General features: G+C 34.4%; 1 protein-coding gene across 6 annotated transcripts in view; it reads left to right on the forward strand.

Moving 5' to 3' along the window:
* The window catches only part of ATF7IP (activating transcription factor 7 interacting protein), a 113,720-nt gene that overhangs the window by 54,972 nt on the left and 35,985 nt on the right, over positions 1-22,763 (forward strand). For 5 of the 6 annotated variants that reach the window (XM_045781495.2, XM_045781494.2, XM_045781492.2 and 2 more), the window contains 4 exons: positions 6,464-6,547; positions 8,129-8,274; positions 10,284-10,421; positions 18,085-18,150. In XM_045781495.2, the coding sequence (XP_045637451.2) occupies positions 6,464-6,547; positions 8,129-8,274; positions 10,284-10,421; positions 18,085-18,150 (434 nt within the window). The remainder of the gene's footprint in view (positions 1-6,463; positions 6,548-8,128; positions 8,275-10,283; positions 10,422-18,084; positions 18,151-22,763) is intronic. The other variant, XM_087855649.1, reaches the window with a different exon arrangement.

The raw sequence follows: 22,763 nt of genomic DNA on the forward strand, positions 1-22,763 counted from the left end.
AGAGAGATAAGATGGACCAACATGATACTGTGAGATAACAGTTTCAAGTCAGTACATAATTGATCAAAGTCCTAACAATTGTTCTTGCTGTCATTTAGCAACCAAATAACTTAGAATGTAAAGTCCAAGTGGTTTAAATTATTTGCTTCAGGTGTAACAGATCACATTTTACAATTGATTTTCCAAGTGAAATATGATTCCTTTAATATTTTTTGTTAGAGAATGACACCACCATTGCTAGAATTCAGAAACCTTGCATATTGATAATCTGTTTGATAAAGATTTCATCCATTTGCTTCCTCAGCCTTCTTGATTCTCCTCCCCTGCATTTTCTGAGTGATCTCTCTGTAACTTAAATCTATTTTGATTGTATTCTTCTCTTTCGTTGGATCCCTATTACTTTTAGATGAATTCCAAACCCTTTATATAAAAGGTATATAAACTTCATAGTTTGTTCAAAAGCCTATCTTTCCGTCTCTTTTATTATTCCTGGAAGAAAAGAAAAGAATGAAAAAAATCCTATTTTGCTTTCATGGTCAAACTCAAATATGATTTCTGTTTGAAACTTTCTCAACTCTTTTCTGAGTGGCATTAGTACCTCTATGTTCTTATTGAATCACCATTCTCTTAGCCTTAGAACTCTTGAGAGGAGTGACCTTGTAGCATGAAACACAGCATTTGGTTTCTAATTTGTTCAAAAGAAATAAGAGACAGGCCTCAGAGACACAGGGATGTTTTCCCCCTCAACATATCGTACCAATTTTTGGAGGCAAAGATTTTTTTCTTATTAAAGGTGACCTCATTTCCAGAGAGCTTTTATTCATTAGAGCTATATTTATTTATTAAAGCTATATTGAGAGACAGGTTAGGCTGTTTTGGTTCTGGGGATTTAAAGATAAAATTTAGTACTTGCCCTCAGGATGCAGACAAGAATTCAATTGCAGGACATTAAATACAAGGCTGTGAATATACTAATGATGTTAAATTGGTATTCTGGGAGTGTAGAGAAAGGGTAACTTTATAAAAACATAGATGTATTTAGAAAAGCACTTTCTTTTCACTATCTGTGTAACATAGGGTTTTATTTAAGATCATCCCTCTTAATTGTAGCTCCGCCCGGCTTGCTCAGGCCAAAAATCTTGGAGCCATTTGTATTTTTTCTTTATATCCCTTATCTCACCAGTCTATCAGGAAATCCTGTTGGCTCTGCCTTCAGAGTAGATTTAGAATCCAGTCTTTCTTACCATCCACTATCATCACCCTTGTTCTGAGCCACCATCATCAGGCCAAAGTAATGCTTGGCTTATAGTCAGTGCTTAGTAAATATTTGTGGAGTGAGTGAATAATTGATAATATAAGAGAAGTATATCATGGAGGACCTTGGTTACAATGACAGAGCATTCTAATAGTACTTGGAAGCCATTGAATGATTTCAAGCAGAGGAGAATGACATAATGAAGTTACATTTTGGAAAGATAATAGGTAACCATATTTAAGGTGATCTTAACTCATTCATTCAATAAATATTTATAGAGAAAGTGTTATTGGGGTAAGTTCTTAAAAAACCTTTTGGTAGTCATAGCAAATTTCAGGTTATTATTTAATGAGTTTACACATTTTACCTTTATGTCAGGGTTTTGATATTAGGGACCATCCTTTCCACTTAATGCTATTACATGCCATGAGATGACTATTAAGTCACCCATGTTGCATAGTTTGAAAATTCTTTTATTTTTGGTTACATTTATTTATTTGTTTGTTTGTTTGTTTATTTAAAAGATTATTTGAGAGAGGAGTGAGAGAGAGCTAGTGAGCACGAGTGGGGGGAGGAGCAGAGGGAGAGAGGGGAGCAGACTCCCCATCGGGCAGGGAGCTGGCCGCTGGGGCTCGATCCTGGGACTCTGGGGCTTGATCCTGGGACTCTGAGATCATGACCTGAGCTGAAGGCAGACCCTTAACCAACTGAGCCACCCAGGCGCCCCAATTACTTACTTTTAGATTTTAATTATTGTATGCTATCAGCAGAGTATGTGTAGTGATAGATTTAATTTCTTAGCTGATAACTAAACTTATTTCCTGCCCTCCCTTTCCCAACCCCCAAGGAAGTTTTGTATATAATACATTGAAGTATAGTTTCTTCATTGGTCTTAAAACTGTACTCTGTTCTCTTTACATGGGAGCAGAAACTGTTAGAGTAGTCCCCTTTTATCAATGGTTTCACTTACCATGATTTTAGCTTTTGCAGTTTTAGTTACCCCCAGTCAGCCATGGTCTTGAAGCAGATTATTCTCCTTCTAACTTATTCTCAGTAGTATTAACTTTCTAGGTCAGTAGTGGCCTAATGCTGGATCACAATGCCTGTGTCATTCATCTCACTTCATCTCACCACATACGTGTTTTAACATTTCACATCATCATCATCAGAACTGTGAGTATAGTACAATAAGATACTTTGAGAGAGACAGACTATATAACTTTTATTATAGTATATTGTTTTAATTATTTTGTTATTATTGTTATTCATCTCCTGTGCCTAATTTATAAATTAAACTTTATCATAGGTATATCTGTATAGGAAAAAACATACAGGGTTCAGTACTATCCATGGTTTCAGACACCCACTGGGAGTCTCGGAACATAGCCACTGCAGATAAAGGGGGACTATTGTACATGCCATTTTCATTGCTGTGTACCTTCTGAGATACTACTTTCACCATTTCTTTATTAGTGACTAATTTTTTTAGATTATTTGAGAGAGAGCAGGAGGAGGAGTGGAGGGGCAGAGGGAGAGTGAGAAGCAGACTTCCTGCTGAGCAGGGAGCCCGGCATGGGGCTCAATCCCAGGACCCCGGTATTCTTGACTAATTTCTAATGTTTTCAGAACACAGAATTATAAATTGAAGTACTGAGGACCACTTCTTCCCTCTAGCTACTGACATTTATGTGCTGTACTAATGGGAAAACATAAACCTCTGTCATTTCCAGGTACTTCTTTAGCAAATTTGTTTTAAATATAACAGTTATGATAGCTATGAGCAGCAACAAAAAATGATGAAAGATATAAGAAAGCAAATAAAAAAGCCATTTTAATTTTACAATAGTAAAGAGAGGCCTAAGAAAGTATTGCAGATATACTGAGTAGGCCTGAAGATACTGTCATACTGTTGCATAGTACTCTATGATAACTGATAGTCATTAGATGATTAAAATGATAATCTTTATTAAGAAGGCTAAGAAAATAAAGATTTCTGTTTGGGAAAGTTTAAACAGCAGTAGAAGAGGTACATGTATTAGTTTCTCTTCCATTCACTTTCCATGCCATGTACTCTTTCTCTAGCTCCTGTTCCATCTCTTTCCTCTTTCATAGTCATTCTTCAGGTTCTGTTAATAGGCTTGCACTGTTTTTTCTCTTCCTATTTATTCTTTAATTTAATTGGATTTTGATTTTAATCTCCTCCTCATTGTTTTCAGTCAAGTGACATTGATGCTCATATTGTTAAAACCAGGGATTTAAATCCAAAATTTTGTCTTTATTCTCTTACACTTGGATGCTCTCTTTAATAATCCCTCCCTCTTGAGACTCTCTAGCTTTTGGGCTATGCATTCTCCATTTTTTCATCCTTCTTGGGCCCTTCTCATTCTGTTTCTTAATGGAAAAATAGGAGGGAGGGGCGCCTGGGTGGCACAGCGGTTTAGCGTCTGCCTTCGGCTCAGAGCGTGATCCTGGCATTGTGGGATCGAGCCCCACATCAGGCTCCTCCGCTATAAGCCTGCTTCTTCCTCTCCCACTCCCCCTGCTTGTGTTCCCTCTCTCACTGGCTGTCCCTATCTCTGTCAAATAAATAAATAAAATCTTAAAAAAAAAAAAAAGAAAAATAGGGGGGAGAGCTCTTCTCCACCTTTTTTTGTTTTATAAACATTACTGTTTTTTAATCTTTTTGAGGAGAAAAATGTTTTAGATTAAACCAGATTTTATACTAAATTTATGAAGTTTCGTTCCAGATTTTATTTCAAATGAAAAATGTATCTGTGGTTGATTTGTTTTTCCCTACTCTCTCTCTAAGATAAATATAAGTGCTTATGAGGATAATTGCATAGGAATAGAATTTCATCGGTTTTGTCTATTTTTGCTTTAGGTTAGTAGTGATAGAATTACTGTGGTTTAGTTAATTAAAATTTATTAATATCTTATTGTCACTGTTTATTGTGTTCAGCTAAAGTTCTTTATTATCTCAATCCATTTATATTCAATTATTTCTTATTGTATTTGGTTTTCTTTGTGGAACCTCTTATTCCTATACATTGGTGGAAATTGCAGATTTTTCTTTTCAGAGTTGAGGAAAATCAAAGAAGCAGGTTTTGGAAAGGGAAGTACAGGAGGAACATCAGTTTCAAATGATTGTTGTTGCCCAAGTTAGATATGTGTTTTTCAGGGCAGAGGTTTGTACGGTCTAGAAAAATTTAGGAGTATATAGCATATAGACCTTAGTTGAAGTTGAGTGACAAGATGAGATCACCTCAGTGAGTATAAATGGAGATGAGAGGAGGTATAAGAACTGAGCTCTTGACATTCCAATGTTTAGAGATTGGGAGATGAAGAAGAACCAGCAAAGGAGTACAAGAAAGAACAGCTCTTATATGTCAACTGTACTTCAATAATAAGAGTAAAAACAGTAAATAAGTATATTAACCAAAAAGAAAAGAAAGAGCAGCTTTTCTGGTAGAAAGAAAATCAGGAGATTCTGTTATCTTAGATGTCAAGTAAAGAGGATGTTGCAAGGAGGGAGTAATCGACCCAATTCGGTTAATGTATCAGATGCTGCTTGTTAAGTAAGATGGGAGACAAATATTTAATAACCTGAAGATAATTTGTGACCTTGACATGGGATGGTGGAATTGAAAACCAACTTGAGATTGGGTTTCAGAGATAATGGGAGGAGAATTGGGAATAATAAAATACAACATTCCCCCCAAGTTTTGCTTTAAAAGGGAGCACAAAAATTCACTGTAGAAGATATTATTTGGAAGTTTGTATTAAATAAAATTTTTAAAAAATTTTCTGTAAATGTTTTGTTATCAATAATGCCACATTTTTCTGATATGCCTTGTAAGGTTGAAAAGTTTTATATGTTTCTTGGCCATTTGTATTTCCTTATCTATAAATTGCCTGTTCACCTACTTTGCTCATTTTGCTAATGGATATATTATCTTTAATTAATCTGTGGGAATTTTTTGTTTTGTTTTAAATATTTTCATAGAGCCAGTAATTTCAGACAGGGGATTGGCAAACTATAGCCTATAGGCTCTGTTTTTGTCAATAAAGTTTTATTGGAATAGAGCCACATCTATTTGTTTATGTATTAGATATTTATTACTGATTCCCAGTTGCAGTGATGTAAGGGGAAAAATATTAGTGATTTGTTTTTCTCCCCCAATTAATGATTAAGTTAGTTGAGGAGATAATAGATTGACTAAAGATCTTTTCTGATACCTATGGGGTTTTATTTATTGTAACAATGCAATTATATAGACATTTTTAGCAATTTTTTTTTGGTAGCACTCTTTGCTATATTTTATATGCCTTGTGAAAATTACTTAAACCTTTTTTGAACACTGGACTTCCCTCATCTATGTGATGGCAGAAATAATGTTTATAGTGTAGGATTATGCTAAGGATATAAAGTAATGTTAGGTCATGCACTTAACTCAGTTGTTGGCACTGTTATCAGTTAACTATTAAGTTAAGCTTTTGTTATCTTTATGATAGTTTTTACATTTCTATTTTATGAACTAACTCATAACCATTAAAGTAACTTAATGATTTAATCTGGTTAAAATGTTAGATGTTTTGAATTTAGCAGTACTTTGTAATTTTTTTTTGTAATTGTCACAACTACTACAGTTTTTTAGTTTTTTTTTTTTTAAGATTTTATTTATTTATTTGTCAGAGAAAGAGAGAGGGCACAAGCGGGAGGAGCAGCAGGTAGAGGGAGAAGCAGGCTCCCCACTGAGCAAGGAGCCGGATGTGGGACTTGATCCCAGGACACTGGGATCATGACCTGAGCTGTAGGCAGATGCTTAACTGACTGAGCCACCCAGACACCCCAGTATTTTAGTTTTAATAATTGAATGTAATCAAATCCAAATGCTTTACAATAGGTTTTATTAATCTACTGTTGACAATAAATTATTAAGTAAGATTCCTTGTTTTCAAATTTATACTATTAATTTTTTTTCCATGTTTAGGAGCTTTTTATGAATTTGTAGGACCATTTGAAAGTGGACTTGATCATTCATTTCTACCAGTCCATGCTCTGTTCCCTTTTTATTCCTAAAATTTCACATTTTGAGACTGGTTTTATAAAACTTTACTCACTGGATTGTTAACACCAAAATTGTAAATTACGATGAGCTGCAATAAATTCTGATGGAAGTAAGATTTCCTTTTCTGTTTTTGTTACAGCAGAAGTAGAAACAAATGAAAAGGATAGCAAACCTGTGGAAGAAGAGCAAGTAATAAATGAAGATGAAAGACCTTCTGAGAAAAGTAAGCATTACAAAAAACCTGAACTAGTTTAGAAAAATAGTTATTCATTGTTTCTTCTTTTAAGGCTGTGGTATATATTTCCTTTCCTAAGATGATTTTAAAATTTTTGCAGTTTAAGTAAAACACAGTTAAATCATTTTGTTGAAGCTAACCTAAGGATTTTTGAAAGTATTATTTCATATACTTCAGTATTTTATTTTGTTTATTTATACTTTTCAGTATTTTATAAGATTTATGCTCAATATTTAATAAGATACTATCTGCATGTCTTGAGATAAATTGTTTTAGATTTATGTTTAGAGCATGGGGCTATAAGAATTTTGTCGGGGGTGATAAAAGTTAATGAAAATATGTGTCTGTCTCCTTAAGGTTTCTAAGCTTCACGGGAAAGGGAACTTGATGGGTCTGGGTGTCATTAGGTTTGTAAGATTATTATTGGACTAAAAGTCAGGAAATCTAGGTTCTGTATCTCTCCTTGTCATTCTGGTTTCCATATATGACTATATAAGTAATGATTATAAGAGAACTCGTGGAGTAGAACTGGATTTTAAAAGTAGGCACATAGATGTATGGGTATAGAGAAAAGCGAAGAGGGATACTTACGGTCACATAAGGACATTTCCCTTTAATAAGTGGAGATTTTAGTATTTTTACATTTTATATATTGAAAAAGAAACGAGATAAAATTTGCTTATGAGCTCATGAATGTTACCAGTATTTGAAATACAAATTTTCTAAGTGAAGATCTTTGAATATCTACCACATTTACTTTTATAATGACATAAAACTTATTATGTTTATTTATTTGAAATTCATTTGGATATGTTAAGAATAACTAGCCTTGGGTGCCTGGGTGGCTCGGTCAGTTAAGGGTCCGACTTGTGATTTTGGCTCCAGTCATAATTTGAGGGTCATAATCTGAGGGTCGTGGGTTTGAACCCTGTGTCGGGCTCTGTGCTCAGTGGGGAGTTGGCATGAGATTCTCTTCCTCTCCCTCTGCCCCTCCCCCTGTGCACATGCACGAGGTTTTTTTCCCTCTCTCTCAAATAAATAAATAAATCTTAAAAAAAAAGAATAATTAGTTTTATGTTATTTTCCTAAGACTAATGATTTTTTCTAAATTCTGAGAAAAAATGTATTGAAGAGGAAGAATTAAATAATTAAAGCTATGTATAGTTGTTAGATATCTGTGACATGAGAATGAATATTATATTTTGTCAGAGGATTCATGTGCACTATAAAATTTAGCAAAGGGAATGAATATGAGATGATTTCTTCTCATGTCATATTCATATTTTAGGTGATTCTCATCTTAACATTATTTCAAAGAAAGAATGTTTTATGATCACATTATACATTGCTTAGCCATGAGGGAGTTCTTGTTTAGCATATTGAAAATCATTTCAAGTTTGAAGTTAAAAAGCTAACTATCCATTTTTCTAATCTCAAAAACAATTCATAAAATAACTGATTGAGAAAGATATTATGATATCTAGGAATAATATTTTGCTGAGAATGGAAAAGAGGCATACTAGGATCTGTAATAAAAACCTGACTGATCATTATGCTTTTTGTCTTCAGATGAATTTTCCAGAAGAAAACGTTCTAAATCAGAGGACATGGACAATGTACAGTCCAAACGTCGTCGATATATGGAAGAAGAATATGAAGCAGAATTTCAAGTGAAGATTACAGCCAAAGGAGATATTAACCAGAAACTACAAAAGGTGTTATAGATTATAAGTTAAAAACCATATTAAATAAAAAACATGACCGTTTTTATTCTTCTAGGTTTTTGACATTATTCTATATTTTACTGACATATTTAGGTTTTTCATAGAGAGAACTTGAAGAAAGTGGTTGAGCTTATTATTCTTAATAATTTAATTTTTAAAACTTTCCAGTTCTTTTTAAAAGAGTTTTCAGATTTTTTTTTTTTTTTAAGATTTTATTTATTTATTTGACAGAGAGAGACAGCCAGTGAGAGAGGGAACACAAGCAGGCAAGTGGGAGAGGAAGAAGCAGGCTCCCGGTGGAGCAGGGAGCCCGATGCAGGGGCTCTATCCCAGGACTTTGGGATCACGCCCTCAGCCAAAGGCAGACAGTTAACAACTGAGCCACCCAGGCGCCCCGATTTTATTTTTCTTTTATATTGATGTTTATTCTATGGAAATATTAGAGTCTTATATTTTAACTTTTTTTTTTAATATGTTAACATTTTAATCTTTATTAAAGCTGGTTTCATGGTTATAAGTTCCTACGTTGTAAATCTTTGTTATGTTCTTTAGGCTTACTATTAAAAATAGTAAGGACAGGACTTTAGAATGACTAGGGAAAGGGAGTATTTAAAATACAGACTTTGGGGGCGCCTGGGTGGCACAGCGGTTAAGCGTCTGCCTTCGGCTCAGGGCGTGATCCCAGGTTATGGGATCGAGCCCCCACATCAGGCTTCTCTGCTATGAGCCTGCTTCTTCCTCTCCCACTCCCCCTGCTTGTGTTCCCTCTCTCGCTGGCTGTCTCTGTCTCTGTCGAATAAATAAATTTAAAAAATCTTTAAAAAAAAAAAAGTAAAATCTTAAAAAAAAAATACAGACATTGAAAACATCTGCCTATATTTATTAAACTCGAGTTAGAAATACTGAAATTATGTAGTATTTAATATATTTTTCAAAATGTGCTTACAGATGTGTATGAAAGATGCCTTTTTTAGAGGAATATGAAAGTCGAGTGAAATTAATTTTTTAAGGTCTTATAGATTTAATAATGAAATTATAAATAATCTAGATTTTAGATCAGTGTCCTTCTTCCTCTAAGATACAGTATAACTACTCACTTTAGAAAAAGGCAGTTAGTTAGTGAGGCAATAAAAAAAGTGCCATTTCCCCACAGCCTTTTAAATTTGTCATATGGAGGTAGTAATGTTTATTTAGTCCTTTTTGTAGAGCTGTTAGAAATATGAAGATAGGTATGTGGGTTTTGAAACTTCTCTGTGTACTGAGAATGTATTCCTCTGGAACAGTGTTACACAAGTATGAACTGTGGACATGTATCATGTATTCTGTTTGTTATGGATCCATCATAAGATAAATAATGTAAATTATAAGTAGGAATTTAGAAATATTTTATAGAAATTTCATAGTGAGGTGATATTCTTAGTGTCTCACAAAAATACCATGTGTAGCAGATTAGAAATTTTATTTTATTTTATTTTTTTAAAAGATTTTATTTATTCATTTGAGAGAGAGAGAGAGAGGCAGCCAGCGAGAGAGGGAACACAAGCAGGGGGAGTGGTAGAGGAAGAAGCAGGTTCCCAGCGGAGGAGCCTGATGCAGGGCTCGATCCCAGAATGCCGGGATCACGCCCTGAGCCGAAGGCAGACGCTTAATGACTGAGCCACCCAGGCGCCCCGAGATTAGAAATTTTAAAAACTGGCCCTTTAACTGATTTCCTTGGAACCACAGTATAAGTTATGAGAAATAAATACGAAAACTTCAGTATAAAATTATTTATAAAATTTCACTCTCTGGAAATTTTCTGTTTTTAGTATAATTCTATCATAGTAGATATATATGTAGAAGTAGAGGCTTTCAGCAGATACCATTGTGTTATGAATGCCAGCATGTTTTCTCATTAAACTAATTAATATATTAGTACTATCTTACTAGTCCTTAAGAATATTTACTCTTTGCTGAAATGCCTTCTTTGACTTAACAAAGAAATATATATATCTCTTTAGGTTGTACAGTGGTTGCTGGAAGAAAAATTGTGTGCACTACAGTGTGCTGTATTTGATAAGACATTGGCAGAATTGAAAACACGAGTCGAAAAGATCGAATGTAACAAGAGGCATAAAACAGTTATTACTGAACTACAGGTTTGTATACTGACTGGAATTATATACCTATGTGTCATTATTTTTATTACTTATTTTGGGGGATGCATTTTCAAAGTTGATAGTAAACTACATTTAACTTCTAAATATTGGAAGTAAAAGGAGTCACCATTAGTTTGCTAGGGCTGTCATAAAAAAAATACCATAAACCGGTAGCTTAAACAACAGAGAAGTACTGTCTCCTAGTTCTGGAGGCTAAAAATCTAAGACCAAGGTGTTGGAAGGATTGGTTCTATTTGAAGACTATAGGAAAGAATCTTTTCCATGTGTCTTCTCTAGCTTCTGATGGTTTACTGACAGTCTTGGACATTCTGTGCCTTGTGGAAGCATCAGTGACTTTGTTTTCATATTGCACTATACGTGTGTGTGTGTGTGTGTGTGTGTGTGTGTGTGTGTTCCCAAATTTCCCCTTTTTATAAGGATACCAGTTGTATTGCATTGGGGCCCACCCTACTCCAGTATAACCTCATCTTAACTAATTATGTTTGTAAAGACCCTCTTTCCTGTGAATCACATTCTGAGAATACTTGGGGTTCAGACTTCAATATATAAGCTTTTCATATAGTTCAACCCATAATAGAGCCTTAGTCACTGAAGAAAGGCTGGCATTTCATAAGTACCAAATAATATTTATTGTAAGTGATTCTTTTTATATTAACCCACTTCCTGCCATGGATCTTATGATATAAAGATACTTATATTTGTTAATAATTACTACTTTTCATTTTTTATTAAATATAACTATACATATACATATACGTATAGTGCCAGAGCTTCTAAATGACTGAAATGAACACATGATAATATGTGTTTTCATTTTATTCCAAGACTAAGAAACTGGAAATTTTTATCATAAGTAAATGCATTGTTTCTATAAGGCTATCTGAAATATGAGCATAGTCTACAGATGCTGAGTTTGCAAACCACTTACAGACTCTTAATTTGCAAAAGCGGGGAAAAGTGGTCCATGAAAATAAAGTCACTGTTTTCTAGTTATAAAGCAAATTGCAACCAAATGTGACTAGAATTTATATATTATATTTGTTAGCCTTAGTTATTTTCTTGGTTTCATATTGTTAATTTTGTTTGAAGTGAGACTTTTTAAATAATAAGATCTTTGTAGTAATTTTGTAATGTACCATTTAGGACATTACTAGTCCTCTTTCTTACCTTTAGCATGTCTTTCTAATGGTGATAAGTGTTGTTTAATTATTAAACTTATTTTGCTAATACTGTTGAGAATTCTGAATTAGAATTTTAAAATGTTGGAGGATTTAAAAAGAGTGATTTCATTAATTGTTTCTCATTTTGTGTTTTTAAAATCTGGGACTTTGACATCCATATTCTCATGTAATATGCAAGTCCAGAGCTCTTTAACACTTAATAAACTTTTCACTTTGATATTTCTTGGTAGCCTCAGAATCTGAATCCTTTAAATACCAAACCAGTCTCTTCTCCACAAATAAATTGCCCATGCCTTTGTTCCTCTTACTTATAATTCTTCAATTCTTAGAAAAATCTTCAAGCAATAGCTTCCCATTTTTCTTCTCATATTGATAGTTTTTGAGTTCTTGGAAATTGATTTATCTCAGTCATCTCACATATACAGTGGGTTGCCAAATTATAACTTTTATTTCTTATTAAAGTCTGTCTTTTGCTTCTTCTCACTTTTCACAAGGCACAGGTCCACTTACATGTGGATTTTTTTCAGTAAATATAGGTACAGTACTGTAAATATATTTTCTTTTTTCAGTTCCTTGATTATAGCAATAGCCTTTTACATGATTATTCTGGTTCTACTTTTTAAGTTCTTACTGGTCCTTCCCGACCATTGATTGTACTCATCTTTCTAAAATACTGTTTGTTTCATTCTCCCTGATATAGTCCGGATTCCTCAACAAAGTGCCATTATTCATTTTTTTATTTTTAATTTCTGGATCTCCTAGTTTTTGATCCACATTTCCTAATACCTACCAGTTGCTACACTGTCCTACAGAGTATCAATGCTCATAGTTATTTTTATTTTAGGCTTTCAACTTCATACTGTTTCTCCCATTCAGTTACCTATAACAATCTACCCTTACCATGCTATTTATAAAGTTTTACTAAACTCAGTTTAGTCCCTGTCTATTTCTGTGTTGTTCTGATATTTAGTATTTTATGGAAGTAAAATTCAGATAACAAAATAACTATTTTGGTGTACAATTCAGTGGCATTTAGTTCATTCACATTGTGTGACTGTCATCTCTTTCTAGTTACAAAACATTTTCATCAACCCAAAAGAAAACCTGTGTCCATTAAATAGTCACTCCCCATTTCCCTTTCCCCTTGTCCTTGGCAACCACTAATCTGCTTTCTGTCTCTATTGATTTACCTACTCTGCATATTTCTTATGAACAGAATCCTACAATATGTAACTTTTTGTGTCTGGCTTCTTTTTCTTGGTGTAACATTTTCAAGGTTCATACACAATGTAGCATGTATCAGTGCTGCATTCCTTTTTATGGCTAAGTAATATTTAATTATATTTGTATGCAGTTGAAAGTATTTGAATACCTATTGAAAATAGGGGTGCCTGGGTGGCACAGCGGTTAAGCATCTGCCTTCGGCTCAGGGCGTGATCCCGGCGTTACGGGATCGAGCCCCATGTCAGGCTCCTCCACTATGAGCCTGCTTCTTCCTCTCCCACTCCCCCTGCTTGTGTTCCCTCTCTCGCTGGCTGTCTCTATCTCTGTCAAATAAATAAATAAAATCTTAAAAAAAAAGAAAATAAGTAGGTATTCAAGATGTTAAGTGTAATTTCCAGAGTGATCACTAAGGAAAAAACTAAAATATGTATAGCTATATAATATATAATATAATGGGTATGTGTTATATAAATGGTGGACCCTTGAATAATGCAGGGTTTGGGGTGCTGATCCCCTCCCCTGGTGTAGTCGAAAATACATTATAACTTTTTTTTTTTTTTAATTTTAAGAGAGGTGGGGGAGGTGCAATGGGAGAGAGGGAGAGAGGCTCTTAAGCTGGCTTATGCCCAGTGTGGACCCTGTTGCGGGGCTCTATCTCACAACCCAGAGATCATGACCTGGGCCAAAATCAAGAGTTGGGTGTTTAGCCTACTGAGACACCCAGGTGCCCCGCAGCTGAATTTTTTATTTCAATTATTATACTTTCTGCTCTAGAATTTCTGTATTTTTTCTTTACACAATTTCTATCTCTTTGATGCTCTGTGTGGTGAGACATTGTTTTCCTGTTTCTTGTGTGTGTGTGTTGTTTTTTTTAAAAGTTCTTTGCTCATTGTTTCTTTTAGCTCTTGGAACAGATTTTTAATCCATTCATTTAAAGTCTTTGTCTAGTAAGTCCAATACCTGAGCTATCTTTCTTTTCATTATTTTCTTTCTGTGAATGGCCCATACTTTATTTCTTGTTTCTTTGTATGCCTCCTAATTTTTTTTTTTTGAAATTTGAGTATTTTGAATATTATAATGTGGCAGTTCAGGCAATCACATTTTTCCTGCCCCCCTGCTACCCAGAGTTTGTTGATGCTTGTTGTGGTTTGTTGGTTTGATGACTTCTAAACTATTTTTGTGGAAAGTATAGATTCTTTGTTGTGTGTGGCCATTGAAGTGTGTGTTTTATTAGCTTACTGGTCAGGTGATGTTCTGACAGTTAACCTTAAATGCTTGGAGCATAAAAAAGAAAAAAGGAAGAAGGAAAAAAATTCTCTCCCAGTCTTTGCAGATTAGCTCTGTTGGGGCACTCCTTCAGTGCTTATTAACCAGGCCATTTACAACTTGCCCTATCCAACTTGCCTTATCCTTCACTTCCTGCTTGCATAAGTGAAAGCTTAGGGTCTTTTCAGGCCATTTCTTGCTTTTTTGTCCTGGGCATTTGCATAGTCTTCTCAATTCAAGAGCTTTTAGAGTCCCTTTTATGCCTTGTGTCACCTTGCCCAACCCTTTCTTTTCTTACCCAGGCTTTTCTATTTATTGCTTGTCCCAATTGCTGTCCTTTGCCCCAGGCTGCTGTGCCAATACCTGTGCCTTCAAATCTTTTTAGGAAAAGCTGTCTACGATGCTACCCCAGCCTTGGGAATTACTCCAGTTGTGTGAAACAAAGGCTGGCCTGTGTGCTGGTCCTTAAGGGAGTTACCAGTGAAGATAAGGTCCATATGCTTCCTGTGGCACTAGAAGCCTGTACCAGGCACTCTGTCATCTTCACAGCCACTGCTGATCTGGGTATGGGGAATAATGAATGGACAATCTAAAAGACCACAGTGCTCTCTTACTGCAATGTAGTGGCTTTATTTTTCCCTAAGTCTTCCCCCTGGCTGTTCTCAGTTTTTTTAAGTAGGTTCCACATCCAGTGTAGAGCCCATGATGGGACTTGAACTCATGACCCTGAGTGAGATCAAGGTGTGAGCTGAGATTAGGAATTGGACACCGAGTGAGCCACCCAGGCACCCCACTGATCTGAGATTTTGAGTAGATTCCAGAGTTGTGCAAAAGTTGATTCTAACAATGCAAGTTGCTTTTGGGAAGGGACTGAACCCTGATTTCAGTTCCCTACTCAGCCATTTTTGGTGATACAACTCTGTTCCAGTATTTTTATTATAATTACTTTCGAGTTCTCCAGTATTTAAAGCTTACATATCACATACTTCAGCAAATAATTATATACTTTGCTAAATTATTTTTACTGTTTCTTAGTTACAGCTGACAACAAACGTTTTGAAAATACTACCATATATATATTCTATATCTCATTCCATAGCAGTTGATGAGTACGTCTTCCTGATTTGCATATATATATTCATTTATTATATCTGACTTTGCCAAAATCTAGTATGAGTTTTATAAAATTCAAAGTTAAAACACATTTGAAAACAAATACTTAAATTGGATTCAGATAGTTTGCTGTAAGGAATAAATATAATAACTAATTTTAGTATTAGTGCCCTCTCTTTTTAAACACAGCAGTTATTACAAAGATATACTTCTGAGAGACATGATCCTTTTGCAATAGTGTAAAAATTTATTTTACATTGAAAAATTTGGTGAGAGAATAGAACTGATTCAGGTAGACTTTATCTTTAGAGGAAAGTTCATAAAGTTCTCTTTTCTGCTAAAATTTTTAGGGTATACATTTCTCTGTAGATACAGGAAAGTAGATTTTTATTGATTTTCACATTGTCATTCTTATGTGTTTTTAAAATGGATTTATTTAAGATCATTTTTAAGGTTGTAATGTTTGTTGTGTGATGTGACTTTTGTCCACATCCTTCTATTAAAGCCTATTTTAAATGATTAGCTCCTTTTCTGTGTACTAAACATATTTTATAAGAGCTGAAAATAATATTCAGCACTGATATCTTTTATATTTCTTTAGGGTTGGTTGCATTTTTTATTTTATTTATTTATTTTTTTAAAAAAGATTTATTTATTTATTTATTTATTTATTTATTTATTTATTTATTTATTTATTCGACAGAGATAGAGACAGCCAGCGAGAGAGGGAACACAAGCAGGGGGAGTGGGAGAGGAAGAAGCAGGCTCATAGCGGAGGAGCCCGATGCGGGGCTCGATCGCAGAACGCCGGGACCGCGCCCTGAGCCGAAGGCAGACGCCCAACCGCTGTGCCACCCAGGCGCCCCTGGTTGCTTTTTTTAAAAGATATTTTATTTATTGTGAGAGAGAGAGCAGGAGCAGAGAAAGAGGGGCAGAGAAAGAGGGGAAGCAGACTGACTGCTGAGCAGGGAGCTCTATATCCCGGGATCCCTGGATTCAGATCTGAGCTGAAGGTAGACGCTTTAACCGACTGAGCCACCCAGGTGCCTGAGGGATTGGTTGCTTCCTGAATTATGAAAAAGTTCTGTATATTTTTGCTTTTTCAGAGATGTCAAATGGTAAAGTAAATCTCAACAGTTATTTTCGGGATTTTAATTATTTTTTAAGTAAAAGTGTATAATTTTTAGATTTATATGTCTTTGATGCATTGTCAAGACGAGAATTATCGCGGTACCCTAAGAAAGTCTTAAAATGCAGATAGTTGTCATTTGCTGTGGAGTCAGTAGCAAATGTGTAATAAAAATAGAAATTATCAATAAATATTTAGCTTTTCTACCTCTCCCAGACCTTAACCTCCCCCAAAACACATTTCCAGATAATTGCAGAAAGGAAGTAAAAATGGAAATTCTCCACTCTTTAGATCAGAGCTGTAATTAAAGTACTGTATATTAGAACCTGTAAGTGAAAGCCACAGCAGTATTCAAAGGGAAATTTATAATTTTAAATTCATTACTACTGAACAGGAGAAAAGAGGAGAACATTATATGTTCATCTTCTATGTTAGGAAAAAACAATTACAAACTAAACTCCTAGAAGGAAGAAAGAGTTAATAAATTAATAAAATGTAAAAAAACTCAACTCTTTTTGAATATTGAGCAATGAATGCAAAACCTTATTCTTTTGTGAAGACTTTAAAAGTAGATTAATTTTTGATTTGTAAATAATGAGTACAAATAAACTACATAAGGATTCAAAAAGGAGACAAAGATCCAGAGGAGATTCTTTAAGTTAAGAGAACATTATTATATACAACTTTATACCTATGGTGTCCATTTTATCTAGTAAGGAAGTAGGAAGCCTAAAATTATAAGGAACTCTGAAGTTGAGACCAGGACAAAGACATCTATTATCTATGCTGCTATTTAGAGTTTTGGTGGTGGTCTGAGCAATAAAATAATGATAGGAAAAAGAAATTAAGAGTAATGATTGGGAACACAATAGAATTAATTTGGCTAACTGTTGAAAAATACCCGATTGAAGAAAACCTTTCTAGTAGTTTTTCTATATATATCAACAGTGAGCAATGAGAAAATAGTAACATTTTTGACAGATTATTAAAATGAACATAATATGAAAGTAAGTGTTTCAAAGAGTAATATTAAATGTGCACACATATACACGCTATTGAGTGTACAAATTAGCAAAGACTTGAAGAAGAAATTGTTATTTAGACATTTGATAACTATTAGATAATTTAGATATAAATTAGCATTTAGATAAGAATCATTTAGACAAGAGCTTTAAACATAGATTCTATCTCAGAAGTTACATCTATGTGAGTGCTACCCAAGGAAATAATCTGAAAGAAAAAATTGTTAATTGCATTTTTTGACTATAGCAGTACATTGAGAAATACTGAACATTTCCACTGGGAAACGGAGTATATAAATAATGATTCAATATATTATACATATATCCATAACCCATGGCATTGGATCTTTTATGACTTACTAGATGTTTTTAGTCAGAATTCTCAGAAAATTGTGTGGTTACAACATACTGAAAAATAACAACAACAAAAATCCCCACAATTACACATACTCAGAAATGTACTGATTTGTGAGTTCTAGGAGGGAAGAAGCTACCTTCTAAAATTAAGAGTGTTTACCTCTGGGTATTGAGTTCAAAGGTCGTTTTAATTTTCATTATGATTTTCTGTATAATCAGCTTGCCTTATTTTCTTTGCTGTTGGCGATCTCAGGATCCTTTTATTTGTGGGTTTCTTGTAATGTATGCATGTATCCTATTTAATACCATAATGTTACGTGATTTCTGTTTCATTTTTGCTTTTTTTTTAGGCCAAGATAGCCAGGTTAACCAAACGCTTTGGAGCAGCCAAAGAAGATCTTAAGAAAAGACAAGAAGTAAGGATTTCTATTTTTGCATAATTAATATTTAGCTCTAAGTGATAATCTTAGGAAATGGTGAGTTAGGAAAATCTTCCTTTATTACAGGTATGAAATTTGCTTTCATACTGTGTACTTCCTGTATGTTCTTTCTGGAGCTGCAGCTGTAGAAATAATTATTAACCCTTTTCTAATCCTCAGTTACTGTTTTCATATATCAACACTTACATTAATCTATTTTATGGCATTCTGGAAGTTATATTTTCATTTTGTTTTTAAAATCGTCTTTTTGGGATTTGTCTTACCATGTTGTTTTCTTTTTACATTCTTGCCAGTGTCCTAGTCTAGTCTCTTATTTTCTCCAAAGTATGTTAGTATTCCATTACCTGGAGTAGCCCTTTTCTCTTTTTTGCTTCCCCCACGTATTTAAGTCCAAACATCATAGCATAACATAAACTCCAATGTATAGTCTGCTTTTTGCTTTTTGTTATTTCCTTATTCTATAATACATATTTTTTAATATAGCACTTGTATATTGCATTATAGTTTTTTAGTTTAATTTCTTTCTTTTCCTCTTGACTTTTTTTCTATTTGGGCAAGTTACACTTCTTTGTCTTGAGAGCTCCATTGTCTGGCACTTACTAATTGCCAATAACAATTATTTCAGTAGTAATCATTATTACTATAGGATTTTTCTGTCTTCATTCATTTTGACATCTTCTTTACTTGACTTTAAATAAAGTTATTTTGAAATAATTATAGATGTACAGGGAATTGCAACAGTAGTACATAGACTCCTGTGAACTTTCACCTAGCTTTCCCCAGTGGTGAAATCTTATATAACTTCAGTACAATATCAAAACCAAGATATTGATACAATTCTGTAAAGTAGTCTGTAGACCTTACCATTTCTCACCGGTTTTTATATGAATTCATTATGTGTATGTGTGGGTGCACACATGCACAGTTCTATACAATTTGATCCCATGTATAGATTTATGTAACCTCCCCCACAGTCAAAATCTAGAACTGTTCCATTACCATGACGGGACTCCCTCATGCTGCCTTTTTACAGTTTAAACCTACCTCATTTCCCCCCACACCCACCTATTCCTGTGTGTTCTCCATCTCTGTATTATTTTTACTTAACTTTTTAAGCTCTGGTTGCTCTTTTTTCTTGAGCAACTGATAGTTTTTAATTTTGTTCTACACAGACAAATCTCATCAAACCTTCCTTTGGCCATTCCCAAAGATTTCTCTTATTTTATTTTTCTCAATTATATGATTTCCTGATTCTGAACACTTTTTCAGCTTCATTTGTTTGTCATAATATAAAACTTGCACTATTTTATTTCTTAGATTAGAAAATTGATGTAAACCTTTTTTTTTTTTTTTTTTAAGATTTTATTTGTTTATTTCACAGAGAGCAAGCACATAAGCAGGGGGAGCGGGAGCGGGAGAGGGAGAAGCAGGCTCCCACTGAGCAGGGAGCCCAATGTGGGGCTCAATCCCAGAACCCTGGGATCATGATCTGATCTGAGCCGAAGGCAGACACTTAAGCGACTGAGCCACCCAGGCGCCCCGATGTAAACCTTTTTTTAAAACCTTTTTTTATTTGCTGTGCTTGAACCAAAGAAAGGGCTTTGCAATTTTTCCTTTTTGTACAGTGTGAATTTCCACTTTTTTCCTTTTATCCTGATGTTTGAACTAAGCAGCATGCTGCCCACCATATACTTTCCAGTGTTTGTGTATGTCTTTTTTGTTTTCAAAACTACTTTCTAGTTCTTCTTGTTTATTTATTTAAAAGTGACAGAGACAGACTTTAAGGAAAGAAGATGAAAATATTACAATCCCTGAAAGGTTTGTTATGGAGAGCTATAAGTACTATGGAAACAACAAATACAGTATAATTCCTAAAGATTAGAAAAGATTAATTTGAACAATTAGGGTCTGTGGTGCTTGAAGAAAAATATTTTTTTTTTTTTTAAAGATTTTTTATTTATTTATTCGACAGAGATAGAGACAGCCAGCGAGAGAGGGAACACAAGCAGGGGGAGTGGGAGAGGAAGAAGCAGGCTCATAGAGGAGGAGCCTGACGTGGGGCTCGAACCCGGAACGCCGGGATCACGCCCTGAGCCGAAGGCAGACGCTTTAACCGCTGTGCCACCCAGGCGCCCCTTGAAGAAAAATATTGATGTGGGGGTGCCTGGGTGGCTCTGTCGTTAAGCGTCTGCCTTCGGCTCAGGGCGTGATACCAGAGTCCTGGGATCGAGCCCCATATCGGGCTCCACCACTGGGAGCCTGCTTCTTCCTCTCCCATTCCCCCCGCTTGTGTTCCCTTTCTCGCTGGATGTCTCTCTCTCTGTCAAATAAATAAAAAAATCTTAAAAAAAAAAATATCGATGTGGTCTTCAAGCTTTCAAATTTTGTTCCTTCCTTAATTAGCTTTTGGGTAAGGCCAGTTTTACATGCCCAAACTGGGACATGTTACCCATGTACCCATTCTTGTTAGTATTTTCTTTTTGTGAGAGAGATTTCTAGAAATCTTAAGAATTTGTTCATTCATGTCCTGATTCCCTTTAATTATGGTATCCAATATAATTTTATATCTGTGTCATGCTAGGTTTTAAAAACAGGAGAGATATAGAATGAAAGTTTAAAACTTTAGATCTCCCCCTTATTAAAATAAATAAACAATAATACTTCAAATGCTCTTCTTCTATTTCGATTTGCTCCTTGAGCCTCTGATATTAACCAGTTAAAAACAAACCCCACCATTCAGGTTTGTCTTAAAACATTTTCTATTTTAATTTTTAAAAGAGCAGAAAACCCTCATAGGCAGTTTGCTATTAAGTCCACATTTATAATCTAATCTGTTACTGCCTTATGACTGATGCCTCTAACTTATAAACTTTGTAGTTCTTACTATAAAAGAGATGTATACATTTCTCATCTTTTATGAAAAATCAGTGTATAATTGATTAAAATTTTAGATTAAATTCTACATTTTAATTTTCTATTAAATTCTTAAAATTGTTTTAATTGTGCTACAAACACGTAACCTAAAGTGTATCATTTTTAACTTCACAGTTCAGAAATATTAACTGTATTAACACTGCGAAATAGATCTTTAGGTAGGTGTTTTTCATGTTGCAAAACTGAAGCTCTGCTACCACAGACCATCTCCTATTTCCTCTCCCCTCAGCACTCAGCTACTTTTTGTTTCCATGATTTGACTACTCTAGATACCTCATAAGTGAAATCATATAGTATTTGGTTTTGTTTGTTTTTTGTTTTTGTTTTTGGTGACTGGTTCACCTGTATTGTAGCATGTAACAAGATTTCCTTTTCAAGGCTGAATAATATTCCACTGTATGTGTATCGTATATACTGCATTTTCTTTATTCATTCATTTATTGATGGATATTTGGGCTGCTTTCATCTCCTGGCTTTTGTGAATAATGCTACAATGAACATCTGTGTGCAGGTAACTCTTTAAGATCCTGGTTTCAAGTCTTTTGGATATCTACCCAAAAGTGAAATTGCTGGATCATTTGGTAATTCTGGTTTTAGTTTTTTGAGGAGTTTCCATACTGTTTTCTAAAGAGGTCACACCATTTTACATTCTTACCAGCAAGGCATAGGGTTCCAATTTCTCCACATTCTTGCCAACACTTGTTATTTTCTCTTTTGTGATAGTGGCCAGTGCTAATGGATGTGATGTGGCATTGCATTGTGGTTTTGATTTGAATTTCTTTAATGAATAGTGATGTTGAGCATCTTTTCACATGCTTATTGACTATTTTGGAGAGATGTCTGTTTAGGTGCTTTGCCCATTTTTAAAATCAGGTTGCTTGTTTTTTAATTGTGAAGTTGTGGGACTTTATATATTCTGGATGGATGTTAACCCCTTATCAGATATATGATTTGTAGTTATTTTCTCCTGTTCCATAGGTTTCCTTTTCACTCTGTTCATTGTTTCTTTTGATGTGTGGAGGTTTTCAAGTTTGATGTAATCTCCTTTGTTTTGCTTTTGTTGTCTGTGCTTTTGATGTCATCCAAGAAATCCTTGCAAAATTTGATGTAATGAAACTTTCCTCCTATATTTTCTTCTAGCAATTTTTAGTTTTGGTCTTATCTGTAGGTCTTTGATTAATTTTGAATTAATTTTTTGTATATGGTGTAATGGTCCAACTTTATTCTTTTGTGTTTGGATATCCAGTTTTCATACCATTTGTCGAAAGCCTGTCTTTTCCCCATTGTATAGCCTTGGCATCCTTGTTAAAGATCAATTGACCATATACGTGAGACTTTATTTCTGGGCTGTCTATTCTGTGCCTGTCTTTATGCCAGCATCACATTATTTTGATTACTGTATCTTTGTAACATATTTTGAAATCAGGAAATAAGAAGCCTCCAACTTTGTTCTTCTGTTCCAGGATTGTTTTGGCAATTCAGGGGCCCTGGAAATTCCATATGGATTATAGAATGTTTTTTCTATTTCTGCAAAAAAATGACATTGGATTTTGATAGAAATTACATGGAAACTTTTGATCACTTTGGGTAGTATGGACATTTGAACAGTATTAAGTGTTCCAGTCCATGAACATGGGGTATCTCCATTTATTTGT

The sequence above is a fragment of the Ursus americanus genome, chromosome 25 (genome assembly GCF_024610735.1).
Source record: "Ursus americanus isolate L20-20 chromosome 25, mUrsAme1.1.p, whole genome shotgun sequence".
In the NCBI taxonomy this organism is placed as follows: Eukaryota; Metazoa; Chordata; class Mammalia; order Carnivora; family Ursidae; genus Ursus; species Ursus americanus.